Source organism: Haemorhous mexicanus, chromosome 12 (assembly GCF_027477595.1).
Source record: "Haemorhous mexicanus isolate bHaeMex1 chromosome 12, bHaeMex1.pri, whole genome shotgun sequence".
In the NCBI taxonomy this organism is placed as follows: domain Eukaryota; kingdom Metazoa; phylum Chordata; class Aves; order Passeriformes; family Fringillidae; genus Haemorhous; species Haemorhous mexicanus.
In genome coordinates, this window is record NC_082352.1 from 19,432,654 (window position 1) to 19,452,675 (window position 20,022).

At 49.7% G+C, this 20,022-nt stretch overlaps 1 protein-coding gene across 1 annotated transcript in view; it reads left to right on the forward strand.

The window, feature by feature from the left end:
* Positions 1 to 180: 180 nt before the first annotated feature.
* The window catches only part of ATP2C2 (ATPase secretory pathway Ca2+ transporting 2), a 27,472-nt gene continuing 7,630 nt past the window's right edge, over positions 181 to 20,022 (forward strand). The window contains exons 1-16 of the mRNA XM_059857453.1: positions 181 to 524; positions 5,869 to 5,979; positions 6,585 to 6,701; positions 9,221 to 9,310; positions 10,022 to 10,057; positions 10,147 to 10,208; positions 11,356 to 11,464; positions 11,541 to 11,690; positions 12,044 to 12,112; positions 12,418 to 12,493; positions 12,733 to 12,799; positions 13,946 to 14,070; positions 15,834 to 15,931; positions 17,373 to 17,474; positions 18,320 to 18,409; positions 19,751 to 19,852. Of these exons, the coding sequence (XP_059713436.1) occupies positions 426 to 524; positions 5,869 to 5,979; positions 6,585 to 6,701; positions 9,221 to 9,310; positions 10,022 to 10,057; positions 10,147 to 10,208; positions 11,356 to 11,464; positions 11,541 to 11,690; positions 12,044 to 12,112; positions 12,418 to 12,493; positions 12,733 to 12,799; positions 13,946 to 14,070; positions 15,834 to 15,931; positions 17,373 to 17,474; positions 18,320 to 18,409; positions 19,751 to 19,852 (1,503 nt within the window). The 5' untranslated portion in view covers positions 181 to 425. The remainder of the gene's footprint in view (positions 525 to 5,868; positions 5,980 to 6,584; positions 6,702 to 9,220; positions 9,311 to 10,021; positions 10,058 to 10,146; positions 10,209 to 11,355; positions 11,465 to 11,540; positions 11,691 to 12,043; positions 12,113 to 12,417; positions 12,494 to 12,732; positions 12,800 to 13,945; positions 14,071 to 15,833; positions 15,932 to 17,372; positions 17,475 to 18,319; positions 18,410 to 19,750; positions 19,853 to 20,022) is intronic.

The window sequence follows — 20,022 nt, forward strand, 5'->3', positions numbered from 1 at the left end:
CAAACAGGCTCGGCCGTGCAGGTAACCCATCCTTGGCCAAACACCTTCCCTATCTCCCCGCCGACGCTCCTCCCGCAACAATCCTTGGGAGGGCGGAGGAAAAACCCCAACCTGCTCTTCAGGTGCCCATGGAGGTGTGCCTGGTGTCGCAGCCGGCTGTCACACACAGCCAGCCTTCCCGGCCGGCTTTTATGGGAGCAGCTCGCAGGGCGCGCACCTCCCTGCGGCTCCGGCGGCCGAGGGAAGGCGTGACTTGGCGGCAGCTCCAGGTGCCTCTCTCTCCCTGCAGGTAACCCCGAGCTGCCGGGGAGACGGAGCCAGCCCTGCCGCTGTCCCAACCTGCTGATCGCGGTGGTCCCAAGCCGCTGGTCCCGGTGGTGCCACCCCGCTGGCCCCGGGGCGCTCCGCAGCGCGGCGCGGCCAAGATGGGCCAAGGGAGCATCACCAAATTCTTCCAGAAAAGGTCGCTCCTCCGCTTCGTGCAGAAATATCAGCCCCTGGGGAGCGGCGAGCCGGAAGAGGAGGTGAGGATGGCCCGTGCCTCTTGCCTGGACCTGCTGGAATAGTTTGTGCGGTTGGGGTTCGCTCTGAGCGCTTCGCCGGCTCTGTCCCGCCGGTAACTCGGGATCGCTGGGGCTGCGCTGTCCCCGCTCCGTGCGAGCCCAGCGGCTCCCGCGGCAGGGGACGAGGTGGATGCTGTTTGCCAGGGTCAGAGCCATGGGGAGCCGTGTTTCTATGCAGTAATCCAAGAGCTGAGGCCCGAATCCTGCCCAGGAGCTTTGTTCCCTGCTCTGAGGAGCTTCCAAACTAAAGAAGAGAGTGGGAGAGCCCTGGACTGCCGTGGGAGTGGGGGCACAACAGAGGAAATGGAGAGCAGGGCTGCCCTGTCCCCAGGGTACCCTGCCACCAGTGCTGGTCACTGGCAGAGGAGCTGTGACCCTTGGGGTGTGACCCTCGGGCTGTGACCCTTGGGCTGTGACCCTGGGGCTGTGACCCTCGGGCTGTGACCCTTGGGGTGTGACCCTGGGGATGTGACCCTGGGGCTGTGACCCTTGGGATGTGACCCTCGGGATGTGACCCTTGGGATGTGACCCTTGGGATGTGACCCTGGGGCTGTGACCCTCGGGCTGTGACCCTGGGATGTGACCCTTGGGATGTGACCCTCGGGATGTGACCCTCGGGATGTGACCCTTGGGATGTAACCCTCGGGATGTGACCCTTGGGATGTGACCCTGGGGCTGTGACCCTGGGGCTGTGACCCTTGGGATGTGACCCTCGGGCTGTGACCCTGGGGCTGTGACCCTTGGGATGTGACCCTCGGGCTGTGACCCTGGGGCTGTGACCCTCGGGATGTGACCCTGGGGCTGTGACCCTCAGGATGTGACCCTGGGGCTGTGACCCTCGGGATGTTCCTGCACCCTTCTGTGCTGTTCCTGCAGTCAGGGCTGGTAGCCAGTGACCAGGGAGAGTTCTGGCTCAGACCTGCAGAGTCCACTGGGAAATACTGCTTTCCTTTCCTGAAAGATGCTGCACTGCTGTGCCCTCCCTGTCCTCAGTGCAGATGGAGTGCCCAGTGGTGGTTTGGGTGATATATTTGCTGTTCCACTTGGTTTTCCACCACAAAATCTTCCAGTCTGGGATGACCTGATTATTTGCTCGGCACGAGGTTCCCATGGCTCAAGCCCCAGTTTTTCTGGCACATTCCAGATGGGTTGGGTGCTCTGCCACGTGAACCCCATTTGTCTAATTCCTTCAGCACGTGGGCTTAGCCCTTACTCCTATCCACTGAGTTCCAACCACACACTTGGAGAGATTCATGAGCTTTTCCTGACTGACTGAAGCCTTTCCCAGCTATCATTTCAGCTAATCCCCTCTCTGAGGCTTGTCTGTGCAGTGTGGGGTGGGTCAGTGTCACAGGGAGAAGAAAATGAGACCTTGAACTCTCAGCCTGTGCAGTGCATGGGGTGATGCTGCTCTGCACTGCTCACCCAGAGCTCAAAACCCCAGGAAAGGAAGATCTTGATGAGGTTACAGAAAGTCCCTGTGACCTGGCTTGGTGGGAAGCTGAGATTTCTGATTGCACGTGGGCAGGAGGCCACTGGCAATTAGGCTGGGCTTGTTCTTTGGCTGCACCATTTATGCTGTGCCAAAATAAATAGTGACATCTATTTGCTTCCAAATCTAAACCCCTCTTGAATTTTAGCTCTGGTCCTTGCAGAGAGTGCTCTGTCTGTAACAGGAGAGGGAGGTGAGGAGAGCTTTGCCATGGGATAGGAGGTAGCCAGCAGTGTAAAATGAAAATAAGAACTTGGTAAATCAAGAACTTATTCTCAGAGTATGATTTAGGCTGGTAAATGACTCATTTTCCCCCTACTTGATGGCATTTTGCTTCTTCACTTGAAAACAGTTGCAGTGCACTTTCAATCTTATAAATATTCTGGTCAAAGCCCTGTGCTGGGCCATAAAGGTGTGACTGCAGGTGATCTGATGGCACTCCAGGCAGGGGAAATGCCCAAGAGTTTGTGAGGAAATGCCTTCACCAACATTTCCTGTGAAGGGAAGCCCCAGAGCTGTCACTGTGGGGTGCTGGCCAGCTCACCTGTGGCCATGGTGCTGCCTGGAGATGGCAGGGCACTCCCCTGGCACAGCAGAGTACACACCCAGCCCTGGGCATGGTTTAACCCTTTCCTGCAGTGCCCCATTCAGAACCAGGGGAATTCTTGTGGGGCTGATTTCCATTTGAGGAGAATTGTTTCCTGCAGAAATCTGAAGAACAGTCCAAGATTTTTCCTTCTGAGCACCCCAGGGTGTGTGAAAGTGGGAGAAAAGCCTGGGCACTGCTTCTTTACATCCCCTTTCCCTCTGCCCACATACCAGGGCACCCCCAGGGGGCACAGCCCAGGGCAGGACACTCAAGGGGCTGCAGCTGGGTGCTTCAAATCAGCTTTACTGCAAAACCTGGGGCCTTTTGCACAATCAAAGGCACCATTTTGAGGTTTGTATCTGCAAGCAGGGGGACCAGGTCTTTGTTTCATGTAAAAAACATTGGAATTCTCTTGGCAGACGTGCAACAGGGGAGTGGGAATTTGTGTGGGAGGTGCAGAAATCGTGGTGGTGGGGGTGGGAAAGGGCTGGGAGCTTGGAGAGGAATGCCCAGCAAGGCAGCTCCTCACCTGCAGGGCTGAGGGTTGCTCTGGGCTGGATCCTGCATTCTGCCTGAACCCAGGGGTCTTTTTGCCTGCCATGTCCCCTCAAAAAGAAGAAATGTAAAAGGCTTTGGAGAGAATGGTTTGATTAATTTATTGTATTTTTGGCAGGGATTAATTTTAATGTTTGGAAGGGCTTCATGAAGACCAAATAACCCAGCCCACTCTGGATTGCAGTCCTCTAGCTGCTCCAAAGTAACCTAAGACAGGGAAAAGAATATGCAAAGGCTCAGCAGAGGCAGAGGTGGGGGAAAATCCCAAGAACTGATATTTTGGGCTGTTTGCCAGAGAACACAAAAAGGGCTGTGTGCTCTGCAGAAAGCCCCATGCTCTCTTTCTTCCACATGGGCTGCTCAGTGGCACAATTGATGGATTGTTTTGGGATGAGGGATGCTCAGGTACCTCCAAGGTGGCTCCCAGCCACACCAGCTGCTCTTTACAGCCTCCAGTGTCTCCTGATCCTGCAAAGCAATAGATAAACTGATAATTCCCCTTTAGTTATTTCTCCCTGCCCTGCTGTGTGGAGTCCGTGCTCTTGTGCATAAAGGATAAAGGTTATAAAAGTAAATGGATATTGTGGATAAGCCACATTTGCAGTGTAAATACAGAGCCAGCAAGGCTCCAGGAGAGGTTTGTTTGGGAAGGGATTTGCACAGGACACTGCCTGGTGCCCCACATCCACAGAGTGGGATGGGATTGGGGCACAGGGGCTCTGCAGAGGCAGCACGAGCAGAGGATGAGGAGGGAGATGGGGCCCCTCTGATGCATTTCAGGGGCTGTTCTGGTGGGGAAAGCTGTGCCATGCTCATGAGGGAGAGGCCTTTATTGGGAGAACTCATCCCAATGAAGCTGTTCCTGTCACAACAGCCCCTGGCTGCCAGGAGCAGGGAGCTGCTGCTCTGGAGAAACCCCAGAGGGCTCAGACCCATCCAGAGCCTTTGGCATTTATATCCTCCACACCTTTTTGAAGGTAAATATTGCTGATAGAGCTGGGCCCTGCTTCCCCTGGGGACTGCAGGCATGTTATCTTCATGTCCAGGTCTCTTCCTGCCCTCCAGCTGCTTTCATTAAAATTTAAACTCCTCCAAGGCAGAGCTGTACCTTGATACCTGTGTGTGTCACTGCAGCACAGAGGAGCCACATTAATCAGGCTGACAGTGAATTCCAGGATGTGTTTATCCATGGCAGCCTTGTGTTTCCTTCCCACCAAACCTTTCCATCTCCATAAGTGGCTCTTGGGATTTCAGGGTCTGGATGTCAACAAAGTCACGGGGAACTGATGGATTTGTACAACCAGGACACCCAAACGGGGATATAAATCATGAGTTTTAAACATGGAAGGGGTATAGATAATGAGTTTTAAACATTTGTCCTTATTGTGCATTTGTGTCCCTTCTCAAGAGGTCTCTTAAGGAGATGTGGAAGTCAGGGTGATGTGCAGTGCTAGGGTGGCTCAAAAAGGGGAGCAGTGCTGCAGCTTCTCTGGGCAAAATGGGGTCACCAGCTTGAGGGAAATGTCAGGAAATGGCCCTAAAAAGGGGCTGCAACAGAGGGGTATGGCTAAAGCCTGGTCCAGGAGCAGGGCTTGGAGATGTTCCCAGTGCTGAAACCAACTCCATGAGAAAACAGCCAAGGACATTTTCTGCATTTTTGATTTTCTGCATTTTTGATTTTCTGCATTTTTGACTTTCTGCATTTCTGACTTTCTGCATTTTTCATTTTCTGCATTTATCCCAGGCTTTAGATTGCAAAGCCCTGGATGTTCCTAGAAAGCTCCTGAATATTCAAGGGAGGGCTGAGTCCCCAAATCCCCCTGCAGGAGGGTGAGCCAGACCCGAGTGCATCCCACAGCAAACATTCCAGGGAGCTGGGAGCTGCTGCCCAAAGCCTGCCCTGCTCTCTGGGGGTTCCTTCCTTCATGAGCACACACTCTTGTGCTTTATGGATGAAGGGAGAAGGGAATGGAGCTCCTGTCCCTTGGGAATGAGGAGATTGCTCCCTCTCTGTGCTCAGCCTGATCACAGTGCCCTCATCGAGGGCCTGGCAGAGATTCTGGGGATGCTGCTGCTCTGGGAGTGCATTGTGGAGAAGGAAATTGAGGGATTGAAAGGGAGAGGTTGGGATGCTGAGGGTTTGGGCTGCCTGGAGGGGCAGGAAGGGTTTACCCTGCTTGGAGGAGCTGCAGAGTCAGTGGTGGAGCAAAACAGCCCTGGACACAGGAGGGGAGATTGTGCTTCTCCTTCTCACCTTTCTAGCTCCCATTTTCAGTTCATTTATTGTGTTTTCACGAGGGGAAAGGTGCTTGCCTTGCTCTGAGTGTCGAGTCTGGGCTGTGAGACACTGGCAAGGGACAGAGCTGCTCTGGGCAGGGCACTTCAAAGAGCACAGACCTTTCCTGACCAGCACCAGGAGCTTCTCTTGTGGCTCCCCAGCTCCTCACAGCCTCTCTCCCCCCACAAGAACCTGCCTCTGCCTTTAAGCCTGTGCTCAGGATTAATTAGGGCTGGTATTAAAGCTCTGAGATTTGGGAGGTGTTGTAGTGACTGAAGGAGCCCAGCTGGCAAGGGGAGGGAAGGGAAGGGGATGAAGGAAGGAGGTAGGTGCTGGGAAGGTTTAATTAACACTGCTCTCACCTGACGATTTCTTTGCTGTGCTTGCTCAGCCCCGGGAGGAGTGTGAGCTGAAAATCATCCAGCAGGAGCAGGAGGTGGCAGTCCTGCCCCCCAAGGACGCCTGTAAATGCCACAAGGAGGAACTGGCAAGAGCTCTAAACGTAAGGATTTGCCCTTGGGAATGTGGGATCTGCCTGTGGGAAGGGCCCGAGCTGCAAAATCAGCCTTTAATTGCCCTGCAGACTCCTGGAGTGCCCAATGCCTCTGCCTTTTTTTCCTCTGAGGGTCCCACCACCAGGGAAAGCTTTACTGCTTGGCTATATTTTTGTTTCTGACCTCAGTATTTTTAAAATCCAGGCAGAATAGATTTTACCCCTTCTCATTTTGTTCCCTTTGAGTTTTGTCAGGGTGTATTTATTTTATTTTCTTTTTAAATACACAGTGCAACCAGAAAATCCTTCTTTCTTTTACTATTTTACATTTCTAATCTATCATCTATGATACAATTTCTCCCTTTTGGGAATATACTTGTTTTTTTTTAATTAACTTGTGCTTATTTCATGGATTTCTGTGGTGGTTGATGGTAAAATTTTATAGTTTAACAAAAACACATATTTAAACAGAAAAACAACAGGCAGATTTCTTTATTTCATGTGGGACTGAGCCATGAAGCTAGTCTGCTAATAGGGGTTTAATATAAATTTGACAGAATAAGTTTTCTGTAGCTATGATATGAAATGTTGGGGTTGGGTTTTTCCCCCTCTAGGTTGATTTACAGACTGGACTCTCTGAGCTTTCCGTGCTCCAGCGCCGGTCAAAACACGGCTGGAATGAATTTTCAGTAGAGAACACTGAGCCAATATGGAAGAAATATCTGGACCAGGTGAGGATTTTCTGCACAGATCCTCATTTCTTGGCAGAAACAAAACCTGGCTGGGTTTTGCTGAGCGTGTGCCTGCATTGAAATATTCAGGGTTTCTACTTCCAGAGGCTGAGCCTTGGAACAGGCTGTGCCCTGGGCACAGGAACTGCTCCTTCTCCTGGGAAAAGCCACTGTGAGGCTCCTGCAGCTCCCTGAGGGTGCAGATAAGATCTGCAAACAGAAATGGATCTTTTTATCCCCACACAGCCCACAAATCAAACTGTAGATCAGATTGCTGGAGCATATTTATTCCCAAAAAGAACCCAAGGTGAACCGGAATGGTCCCAAAATGAACCCAAGGTGAACCGGAATGGTCCCAAAATGAGCCCAAGGTGAACCAGAATGGTCCCAAAATGAACCCAAGGTGAACCAGAATGGTCCCAAAATGAACCCAAGGTGAACCAGAATGGTCCCAAAATGAACCCAAGGTGAACCAGAATGGTCCCAAAATGAGCCCAAGGTGAACCAGAATGGTCCCAAAATGAGCCCAAGGTGAACCGGAATGGCCCCAAAATGAACCCAAGGTGAACCAAAATGGCCCCAAAATGAACCCAAGGTGACCCAAAATGGCCCCAAAATGCACGAGCGCTCCCGGGGTCTCTCCCTGGGATCAGCTCTGCTCCATTTGCACCTTGCAGTTCATTGTCCCAGCCCAGCTTTAGCCCAGGCAGTCCCACCCTTGTTTTTCTCTCTCCAGCCCACGGGGTTTGTGCTCCTGGGCTGAGATTTGGATCATTTGTCCTTGGTGCCCAGCTGGAGCAGGAATTGTTTTGTCTCCCTGCTCTGTGCACAGAGCTCACCATGCCCTGATGTGAACCCAGCCCCACACACTAAAGCAGCACAGAGCGTGAGAAATAGAAAAGCCAAACCCTGAGGCCTCAGGGTCTCTGTCAGTGACACACCAGTGACAGGTACATTCAGAAATGGTGCCATGTGCTGTTGACATCCACAACTTCACACCAGCAGCCCCAAAAGCCAGGCAGAAAGTGAGATTTGTTATCTTCTCTTTCCCCAGCTGAGTTATCCTTGGGTTTTCCTTTTATTATCTATTTCTCATCAGTATTTAATACGTCTTTCACCTCTCTTTGAGAGCAGACAAGAAGGGCCTTTTGTTTGATTGGTTGTTTGTTTTTATTTTTCATTTCCAGCCAGTGATTTGACTGATCTTGCTTAGCTGAATCACAAGGATTTGAGTTGCTTTGAAAGACTTCCTTTTTATTTCATGGTTTATCCCTTTTTTTTAATATGATTGATATTCTTTAAACTTTTGGTAAGGATCACTAAATCTCTCCAAGGATTATCTTATTCCTGATAAAAAGTGAGATTTTTTTTTTTTTTCTGCTCAGCCTTAAGAACCAGTTTCTCCTACAGGGACACCAAAGGGATTTGTTGGTCCATCTCTGATCCTCCTGCAATCTTTTGGTGCCTCTGGTCCTGCACCATTCACACCCAGCAGCCCCTTGCTGTGGCTTTTTCCAGCTGCTATTTTTGTAAACATCCCCTTTGCCTTGGTTTTCTAAAGAGAAATGGAGGGACTTTCACCTTTGGAGCCACCCAGGAATAAATTTAAACCCTGGCTTTCCTGCTCAGCATCACCACACATCTGTTGCACAAAGCAGGCAGGTTTATCTTTATCCATTTAATTCCTTTCCATCAATTCCCACATCAGTTTAACAGGGCTGTAATTTTCTCAGGTAGGAAAAGGGGCCTCAAAATTTCTGTTTAGAAGTGAAACAAGTGAGCACCTGACTCCCATAGCCCTTGGTGCAGTGAAGATTTGAGCAGATTAATTAAAGGAAAAAAATGAAAAAGAAGAAGAAAGAGGATTTATGGTTTCAGATTCTAAAAAGACAGTAAAGGTTTGTTTGTCCTTATTGTGCATCTAAGAAGCTTTTGGAATCAGCTCTGTGTCTGCAAAGGGGAGCAGTGCCTGTGCAAAAAGGGGAAAAGTGGGGGGGATTCAGGTGTTTGGTGTGAACTTCCCAGAATGACCAGGTTGGAAGAGACCTTCAAGATCACCCAGTCCAACCCAGCCCCAACAGCTCAACCAAACCCTGGCACCCAGTGCCACATCCAGGCTTTGTTAAACACACCCAGGGATGGGGACTGCACCACCTCCCCAGGCTGCCATCCCAGAACTTTATCACCCTGTCTGTGAGAAACTTTTCCCTAACATCCAACCTGAATTTCCCTTGGCACAGCTGGAGACTGCAGCAGACTTCATCCTGCTGGTCCCCAAGGCCACCAATCCCCTGTGGGGCAGGAACTGCAGAACCTGACCACGATGCAAGGAGGGTCCTGCAGCAGAACCACCCAGGGACCCTTCCTGCAGCAAAACCACCCAGGGACCCTTCCTGCTGGGTCCCTTCCTAAGGAACCCTTCCCTTCCTGAGGGACCCTTCCTGCAGAACTCCTCCTGCTGGGTCTGCAGCCATCTCATCTTCAGCCCCTCTCCTTCCATATTTCCCTTGTGTTCTCAGTTCAAAAACCCCCTCATCCTCCTGCTGCTGGCCTCAGCTCTAGTGAGTGTCATCACCAAGGAGTACGAGGACGCTGCCAGCATCACCATGGTACGTGTCACCTGTCCCCATCACCACAGTGGGTGTCACCTGTCCCCCATCACCATGGTACGTGTCACCTGTCCCCATCACCACAGTGGGTGTCACCTGTCCCCCATCACCATGGTACGTGTCACCTGTCCCCATCACCACAGTGGGTGTCACCTGTCCCCCATCACCATGGTACATGTCACCTGTCCCCCATCACCATGGTACATGTCACCTGTCCCCCATCACCACAGTGGGTGTCACCTGTCCCCCATCACCACAGTGGGTGTCACCTGATCCCCATCACCATGGTACATGTCACCTGTCCCCCATCACCACAGTGGGTGTCACCTGTCCCCCATCACCATGGTACATGTCACCTGTCCCCATCACCACGGTGGGTGTCACCTGTCCTTTGTCCCCCATAGTGGGTGTCACCTGTCCTATATCACCTTGGTGTGTGACACCTGTCCTTTATGCCCATGATGGGTGGCCCCTGTCCTGCATCCCCACAGTGTCACCTGTCCTTTATCCCCATAGTGGTGGCCCCATCACCTATGTGACACCTGTCCTTTGTCCCCGTGATGGTGGCCCCTCTCCTTGTCCCCATGGTGGGTATCACCTATGCCTGACCCCCACAGTGGGTGGCCCCTGTCCTTTGTCCCCACGGTGGTGGCCCCTGTCCTGTCCCCACCGTGTCCCTGTGCCCACACCTGTAACACCCTCTGTTCCCAGGCCGTGCTCATCGTGGTCACCGTGGCCTTCATCCAGGTGGGTTGTGCAGAGCTCTGCAGTGGCCATGGCCAGCAGCACAGAGCCCTCTGCTGTAACTTGGCTCTCCTCTCCTTCTCCTCTCCAAGGAATATCGCTCGGAGAAGTCTCTGGAAGAGCTCAACAAGCTGGTGCCCCCCGAGTGCAACTGGTGAGACAGGGCTGCAGCAGGGAGGGGGCTGAGAGGGCAGCACCAAAGGGAGAAGAGAGTTATTCCAGGCTGTGGTGCACACAGTGAGAAGCTGGTTTCTGGAGGGGTGGCACTGTCAGTGGGTGCAGCTCCAGGTCGGGGATGAAATAATCAGTATTGATCAGAAATTATTAGAATGTTTGTTTAACTATTTAGGGGAAAATGAGAAATAAGGAGTAGGCACCCTGTGGAATTGAATAAATGCTAAGGCAGGAGGGTCCCAGAAAAATCCTGCTCCACATCCCTGCAGCATCCTGTCTCCCCAGGCAGGAAAAACCTCACCTGTGGATATATTTTTTTTGCTTTAGGGTAGTTTTTCCCCACAAGAGCTGGGCACCAAGCAGCACCTGAGTGCAGGTGCAGGTGGGATGGGGTTCCTGTCCTGCCTGGTGCAGCACACACGTGTCAGGCACAGGCACAGCCAGGTCACAGCCCACGGAGCAGCTGCAGGGTGGATCAGACACCGCTTTCCCCACGGCTTTGATGTTTGTTATCTGTGCTGGAAATCACAGGAAACATTTTCCTTATTTATGTCTTTGCAAATCAGTTTTGTCACAGCGAACAGGAAAACGTTGTGAGGCTCAGGGAAGCCTTGCCCTGCCAAAGAGGTGTGGGGTTTTCCTCTGGTCCAAAGTTCACCCTGGAGCTTACAAACCCCACTGTTGGCTCTTTATTTATTTATGATATGACACCAGAAGCATCCAACTGCCTGGAAGGCTCCACTTTGAATGCAACAGTGGAATGCCAGGGGTAATTCTAGCTTTAAAACGCTTCTTTTTTAGGTTCAAGAACCTGCAATTCATTATTTAAAGCATGAAAGCACAACTTCTCATTGCTCCTCTACTGTATAAATAATGTTCAAGTCACTTCTGAAATGTAAATCATCCATAACCTGCCCATCTATTTGCGAATTAAAACCAAGCCCAAGCTGAACATAATCCTCTGCTCATTGCTATGAAGATTTTCTGTTCTTATTTACATTGGAAGCTCTTTGGGGCAAGGCTTCTTGCTTTGTTGCCAGCCACATTCCTAAGCCTGCAGAAGGAATAAAACCTTCACAGCCTGCTTCCCTTTCTTCTTTTTTTTTTTTTCCATTTGCCTCGTGTAGCCTAAGGGAAGGAAAACTGCAGCACCTTCTAGCACGAGAGCTGGTGCCTGGAGATGTCATCTACCTGTCTGTGGGTGACAGGGTTCCTGCAGACCTCAGGCTCATCGAGGTAAATTCAGCTGGAAACCAGCCTGCCTGGCAAAGCCCTTGTCTTAACAGTGCCAGAAATGCACATTTTGAATTAGGTTACAGATCTGCTGGTGGACGAATCCAGTTTTACTGGAGAAGCTGAGCCCTGCAACAAGACTGAGGGTGTGCTGCTGGAAGCTGGGGACATCACCACGCTGAGCAATGTGGTTTTCATGGGGACCCTGGTGCGGTACGGGAAGGGCAAAGTGAGTCCTGACACCACTGATCTTTTCCTGGGCATTAATTGCAGATTCTTTTGGTGTGGGCATGGAGAGACAGGAAATGGTGAATGAAAGAGGGTGGGTTAGGTTGGATATTGGGAAGGAATTGTTCCCTGTGAGGGTGGGGAGACCCTGGCACTGAGCAGCTGTGGCTACCCCTGGATCCCTGGGAGTGCCCAAGGCCAGGCTGGACAGGGCTGGGAGCAGCCTGGGACAGTGGCAGGTGTCCCTACCATGGCAGGGGCTGGAACAAGATGGGCTAGAGATCCCTTCCATCCCAAACCATCTGGGATTCTCTAGGTTTTTCCACTTCCATCTCTCTTTTTCCCTTTTTTCAGGGCGTGGTTATTGGCACGGGTGAGAATTCCCAGTTTGGCGAGGTGTTCAAGATGATGCAGGCTGAGGAGGTAACACAGTCCCTGGCTGGGGAAATTCTGGATGTCCTGGGTGAGAGTTTGTGAGCAGGAGCAGTCAGAGGAGCCAATGCACTGGGCTCAGTTCTGCTTCTGCCACAAAATACCCATGTGAGTGAGGGACACCAAGTGACAGAGAAGGACAGGACAGGCTCTGCCCTTGGAGGGTGGAGGGTGGGAAAAGCACAAGGGACCATGGATTGAAACCAGGACTGTGGGGTCCCTTGTTCTGAGCTAACCATCATCTCCTGATCCCACACAACAACCAAAGAAAAACCAGTCATGTCTAACTCCTCCAGACTCCCAAGACACCTCTGCAGAAGAGCATGGACAGGCTGGGGAAGCAGCTGACCCTGTTCTCCTTTGGGATAATTGGTGAGTGGGATGCAGGGCTCACACTTGCATGGGTGGTGTGGGATCCCTCTGTGCTCTCCCAAAAGCACTGATGGGTCTGGCTCGCCTGGACTTACCTGGACTTTGGGGGTTCCAGCAGAGACAGCATTGAAGGAGAGATTTGGGTGCCTCATTGGGTTTTAGTTCCACAACATCAGCTAAAACAGGTTAGGGCTTTTTTAAATTCTGTTTCTAATCAGATCCTTTTCCCACTCCCCCAGGTTTGATAATGCTCATTGGCTGGCTGCAAGGGAAGCATCTCCTCAGCATGTTCACCATTGGAGTCAGGTGAGGACTGGAGGGCCCTTTTCTCTTTCATATCTAATGAAACATCCCAAGGAATTCCCTGTTCAAAACAATGGACTTTTCACATAAGAGAACTTAAGTAAAACCTTCCATAAATATGTATTTCTCATGCACTGCAAAATTAATGTGAGGTTTAAAGAGAGTGGAGAAAAAGAGAACCAAGCTTGAGGGTTTGTTTAATTTTGTAAACTGCTATCTCAAAAATCTTCACTGGCATCTCTACCTCATCCTGCTGTGAATGCCCTTCCCTATCTGTGCTATGAATTCAGTGGGAGTGTACCAACAGCAAATATTGCTCTTTGCTGCTCCTACTGGATTTACATCTAAAAAAGGAGCACACACCTCATACAGCATAAAGAAGCATGCACAGCTTCTTAATCAAACACAATAAAAATGTGTTATCAGCAGTGTCCATAAAACCTGTTAACTTGGCGTTGTCATGGTTCTAAAATCAATTCTTAAATAAAGTGTTCTATAGACAGAAAAAAAAAACCCTGGGTGAGGAGACAAGAGAGAAGCCAAACTGATTCAGGGCAAGGGAAGTGGTTAATCCTGAGTTCTGGAGGGCAGATGATGGTTTTATAAGGTGTCCTGGATCACATTTTGCACATGCCTAGAAGCATTCAGAGTTTCCCAGGGAATATCTAATATCCAATATACAGACTGGGGCTGGATTCTTCCAGCATATCAGGTGTTGCAGGTTTTGATGGTGGGGACATTTGGGGAGCTGGTTCTGTCCCCCACATCATGGGGTAAGGGAGCAGGTGAGGGGCTGCACATGGCCAGGAGCCAGTGGCTAACGTCTGAGCCCTGATGCCAAGGAATATTCAATTCCCATCCTCAGAAAGGAAAATAAATGAAATTAAATCCAGCCTATACATCCCTGCTTAGCCAGAAATTGCTGCTCTTTGGCAATGTGAAGAAGAAAAATAACTGCTGTGTCAAAATCATCCAGGAAAAGCTTGAAGGGCTGGATAAATATGCTGCTTTTGTATGTACAGTGTGCCAGGAGTCCCAGGGGTTATCCCCTTAGGAAAACTCAGCCCTGGGGATGTCCCTTTGGCACCTTTGGGTCAGTACTGTGGTTTGGCCCCCGTGTTGAGGCTGTTGTGTCTCTGCTGTCCCCAGCCTGGCCGTGGCTGCCATCCCTGAGGGGCTGCCCATCGTGGTCACTGTCACCCTGGTGCTGGGAGTGCTGCGCATGGCCAAGAAAAAGGTGATTGTGAAGAAGCTGCCCATAGTAGAAACCTTAGGTAAGGCTGCAGAGGGGCCACAGGGCTTGGTCACCTGCCAGGCTCCAAAATCTGAGCTGGACAGCCACGGGCTGATCCAGAAAAATAAATTTGGAATAGGCTTACTGGGACAGAGCAACCCACTCAGAATGAAATCCATTTTCTCCCCTGTGTTTCTCACCCTTCTCCCTTAGTTTGGTGGTATGAACACAGGCACATGCTTGGAATGGTGCAAGCCAGCCCACGGGGAGCAGGCACACATTGGGTTAAAATCTTTGTTTCTCCTTCCTCTCCACACTGTGGGATCCTCCTGCAGATCCATCCCATCCACTTCTTCAGTGTCTGGCTAAAAAAACCTCCCCAGCCCCTTCCTGACAGCAGAAACAAAGCCATTTTTTGTTCTGCAGGCTGGGTGGCCATGTCTCTGATATCCAAAGAGTCATGGAGAGGGGGACAGAGGGGACTTGAGGAGGTGTCCAGCACATCCTCACAGCAGCAGGGCACAACACACCGGGATGGAGTTGTTCTTCCACCTCCCCCTATCTTTAATTTGCCCCTCACTCCCAGGTGGCTGTACTCCAGGCTTTCTGCTCTGCCCTGGGTCAGGGTGGCAGGGCTATGGAGGAGGAGACACGGTGTCTCTTTAGCACCACTCATTAAATGCACAATTAACACCAAGGCTGGTCCGTGCAGTTCCCAAAATCTGCTGCACGGCCACGTCCTGCACCTGAAACCTGTCCTCTAAGGAAACACTGCTATTGTTGAACTGCCCTTGTTTGTTCTGCAGTTAAGGAATCTTATCACCCTGATTTTATTGTCTCTGCCCTGACACAGGACATCTGAAAGGGCTTTTCCCTCCTGAGGGAATTTGTTCTGCTAGGGCTGCGCCCACAGAGGCAGAACTGCAGGTGCAGAGAAGGCACAGCTAAAACTGTCTGGGAAACTTCTGAAAAGGAGAAAAACAATCCTTCTTTAATTATCAGTCGCTGAAAATGAGGTATTGGAGGTCAGAGCTTTGCTCTCTGCTAATCCTTCCAAAGTATGTTTCATTTAATTGCAGCCCAATCTGCTTTATTTTCTCTCCAGGCTTTTGCCAGGAGGTCCCTGTGCTCATGGGGTTTGTGCCTGAGCACTGTGATCACATCCAGATCAAGGGAAGATATTCCCACTCAGAAGGGAGCTGGAGCCTGATGCTTGTTTTGTATTAATTTCCCCCTTTCTTGGGAATAGAAACTATCTGGAAAGTGGTGCCTCTGCTAATTCACCCTCTTGTGGTATTTTGTAAATGGGCTCTGGAAAAATGTGCTTTGCTGGACCGGGATTGGCACAAAGCAGAGCAAAGGGGCAGATTATGCCCTTAGATGTGGATCTTTGAGTATTTTTTGTGGCAGTCTTTGACCCATCTCCTCTCACAGTCCCTTGGTGAGGCAGGGAAGGGCTGCTATTCCTGATTTAGAGAAGCAAGGCTTAAATGGCAGGGTGGGAATTGGGTCTGTCCTTTTGGAACAGAGCAGCTCTTCTGTTGTGTGATATCACAACTCAAAAACATTGACCAAGACAATGTGACCCTCTCCAGGTCATCTCACACCCAAATGATGCTCACAATGCCCCAGTGTGCACTCAAATCCTTCCCTTCCCTTCCCTGTTAGGAACCTCACCCACTTCTCAATCTTTTCTGCCTTCACTGGTGCAGTTCAAACCCCACAAGTGAAACTTGTTCTCCCCCTCTCAATCTCCCTGCTGGGTTTATTGCCCAGTTCTGACCAGAGCCATCCCTGCCCCAGGTTGCTGCAATGTCATCTGCTCAGATAAGACGGGCACGCTGACTGCCAACGAGATGACGGTGACGCGGCTCGTGACCTCGGACGGCTGCCAGGCTGAGGTAGGGATGGGGCTGAGGAGCTGGTCCAGCCTTTCCTGCTGGAATCCAGCAGCACTCAATCTGCCTTTGGTTCACTCAGCCCCAAAGCAGGGAGGCTGGCTGGCCTCAAACCCAGCAGTTTCTGTCACGTTCTGTAAAGAGAAGGGTTTGCAGCCCTGGGGACAAGCAGAGGTGGGGCTGAGGGGACAGAACTGCTCGGGTCCCACAGAAATGTTCATTGGAGAAAAGGAGACTCAGGGGTGCCCTCATCACTCTCACAGCTCCTGAAAGGTGCCTGTGCTCAGCTGGGCTGGGCTCTTTCTCCAGGCAGCACTGACACAACCAGAGCACACAGCCTCAGGCTGTGCCAAGGGAAATATAGGTTGGATATCAGGGAAAAGTTTCTCACAGCAAGGATGATAAAGTTCTGGAATGGCTGCCTGGGGAGGTGGTGCAGTCCCCATCCCTGGGTGTGTTTAACAAAGCCTGGATGTGGCACTGGGTGCCAGGGCTGAGTTGAGGTGTTGGGGCTGGGTTGGACTGGGTGATCTTGAAGGTCTCTTCCAGCCTGGTCATTCTGTGACTCTGTGATTGGCATAACCTGCTGTTCCCTGCAGTTACTGTAAATTCTGGAGCCTGCCACTGACCTGTGGATGTGACAGTCTGGTCAGAGAGAGAAAGCCAGATAAACTTTCCCAGGAATTGTTCTGGGGAGTTTTGAGAAGGCTGAGAGAAAGAATTAAAACAATCTTAGAGCTGGTGTTTTGAGCAGTTGTTTTCTCATAAGATGTTTATCAAAGGGTGTCTTCTTAATTAGTCAGTGGTTAAATGGGGTATTGATTAAATGACCAATCAGGTCCACCTGTACTGGAATGTTCTATAAAAGAACAGGTTTTCAATAGAACTCAGTTTAAGCTCCTGAAGAAACCTGGAGTCTGTGTCACCTCACTCCTGTTCCTGCCTCAACAGTGACACTGACCCTTGCTGGTCCATCTCCTGCAGGAATATTTATTATAAGAGCAGCTTGGTTCTCTGCCTGGTTCATTTCTCTGTGCAAAATGAGGGAAAATGCAAAATGTGAGGCAGAGGAGAGACAGACAGTCAAGAGGGCAGGGCTTGAACAAACCCAGTGATGCCACTGCTGCCAAAGGTCTGCATCTCTCCCCTGAGCTGCAGGAGACTTCTGGAATCACAGCAAACATTTGTCCTAATTGTCCTAAATTTGTCCTATTTCCCTGTAGGACAAATTCACTCCTTTTGTCCCTAAAAAGCCATTTTAATGTGACATTGTCACTGTCTGCAGCCTTTCCTTTAAGCCTTGCTTTGAGAGAAAAAGAAGAACCCCTGCATCCCTTCAAAATGAGAATTTTGTTGAGTGCAGCCCCCTGCAGACATCTGCAGCCCAGTCCTGCCTGGCAAAGGGGAAATTTCCCACCTCTCTCTCCCTCCCTCCCTCCCTCAGGTCAGCGGGGTGGGCTACAATGGAGAAGGAAATGTTTATCTTCTGCCATCCAAGGAGGTCCTTAAAGAATTTTCCAACATCTCCATTGGAAAACTCGTGGAGGTAAGTATAAATTATGAACCAGCTTATCCTAGTTACAGTCACTTTTCAGTTGCACAAATAACTTTGGCTAATTATTGGGGGAAAAAAAACCAAACCACTTTTGTAACTCTAAAATGGACTGGCTTGCTAAAACATCCTCATGGAAAGACTGGGTGTGATGTAATTCCTGAAGTTAGGAGTGAAAGGCAGTGATCATAAGGCATGCAGGGAGAGACCAGAGCCATCAGCTTCAGGACTCAATGATATTCTGGATAAAAATACAATTCTGGCAGAGCAGAAACCAATACATTTTACCCTGTTCAGGTTTTTAATGTGCAGAGTTTCTAGACATTAGCCAGCTATGCAGTCAGTTTATCAATTTATTGTGATGTTCTCTGGGGTTTGTGTCAGCTTTACATAAAATTTTGAACATTCAGCTGTAGGCTGAAGTGGAGTGTTTGGGTGGTGGAATGATTTGAGCTGCAATCTCAAATGGAGACTAGGTCCTGTTTTATTCATACTGCACATTAGAAACAATAGTAGGAGAGACTGAGCCTTCATTTTCATGATCTATAAAGCTCATTGGATGTATCTTATGTTTTCTTGATGTTAATTTATCCAAAGCATAATATTTTACCAAAATATTGGTGCATTATGTGCATTAAGTGGCTTTAGAAAACACAAGAACTGGTCTCAGGTGATGCTGCTGAGTTTTTCCCAAAACTTTTGAGATGTGGCTCCTTTCATTCCCCAACCTTCCATCTTCCAACCTTCATTCCCCTTCTTCCATTTCATTGAAAGAGATGAAAAAGCCATGACTTCAGTAATGGCAAAAACAGCTCATGTAAACCTGTCCCTTTCCCCAGGCTGGCTGTGTAGTCAACAATGCTGTTATCAGGAAAAACAGTGTGATAGGACAGCCCACAGAAGGAGCTCTCATTGCCCTGGCAATGAAGGTAAGACCCTTAGAGTTTAAATTTCCCTGCAATTCAAATAAATAAATAAAATAAAAAGCTGGATTTGTGAGGTCTGGCAGCAGAGTGAGACTGCTTTAAATGCCCCAGGCTGGTTTTGGTCCTCCCCTGTCCCCTCTGCCCAAGGTCACAGATGTTGCCTCTCCCAGCCATCCTTTGGTCATGGGCCAACACTTTCCCTGAGCTCCTGTGCTGGCAGCAATCATTGCTGGCTTGGTTAATCCTGCAGTTGGGCTGGGTGGTGCATTTCTTTTGGGCTCAGATGGTGCAGCCTTTTTTAGATTTCCTGCACGTGCCAATGAAGGAAGAGAAGAGTTAAAAAGGGGCAGGAACAGGCCAGGCCAGATCGCATGGCAGAGGGTCACCCTCATTTTGGGTCATCTGCTGGCTTGTGCTTTTTCCTGGTCAAGATTACGTAAAACAAAATGTTGTTATGAATATTGCATCCACACTCCTGGGCAGAGCTGTGAAACACCCCAAGGTGTCACCCAGGCTGTGGCCTCAGCCCTCAGGTGAAGCACAGGAGGTCCCTGATGCCCCTGCAAACATCTGATCTTACCTCCTGCTTTTAAAGTTCCTAACTCTAGCAGTGAAATAATGATTTTTCGATTTTTTTTTCTTTTTAAACAATGGCATTTCCTTTCCCCACTTGCTGAGTTAAAACCTTCCTCCTGCTCTGGAATTCAAGCCCAGCAATAGCAGAATATGAGCGAGGGTGTCTCTCCTATTTTTAATGTTTTGGGCTGTGGGAGCTGGGGACAAAGGTGATCAAAAGCAGCTTCCAGTGTCTCCCACTTCACCTGGCACCCAGGAAATACACCCACACACTCTGCTGGAGCAGGAATGTATTGATTTGGACTGAAAGGTTTTGTTGTGAATTGCTTTTTGAGTGTAATTCATCAGGAAATAATTCAAAATCACATTCACAACTGACCATTCTGTTATTTGCTATTTCCTTTCTTCTTTCAAGTACAGTTGCTGGGAAATAACCCAGAAAAGAAACCCAGAAATCTCCTCAGCCATAGATTTAGGGAATGGACTTGATCTTCCTTTGACCCAAAACCTCACAAAAAGGCAGGGCAGTTCCCTAATTCTTTAAAATTTTATCAGGAATCAAGCTTCAAACTCCAGTTTAATTTATCCCATATCAGGCACACCAAAAGGGAAAAAATGGTTTGAAATATGAATTTTGCTCTCCTGGTGTTTTCTCTTGAGCTCTGTGGTATCTGACAGCCTACAGTCAATCCTCATGATACAGAAAATATACCCAGGTTTTGGCAGTGCCCAGCCTCACAGTGCTCTTTTTGTTTTACCTTGCTTCAGATGGAATTGGCTGACATAAAGGACATTTATGTAAGAAAGAAGGAAATTCCATTCAGCTCCGAGCAGAAGTGGATGGCTGTGAAATGCACACTGAAAAATCAGGTAAAGCAAACAGAGGCAGGGGCTGGTTTCGTGTTTCTAATTGTGCACCTCAACAATGGGCATGAAATGGTATCTCCTCAGCAAATAATGTTTTAAGGAGTTAACTATGTCGGGAGAAAACGGAACAAACCTCAAAATTCCCAGCTTGGGGGGATTTTTAGCTCAAATGG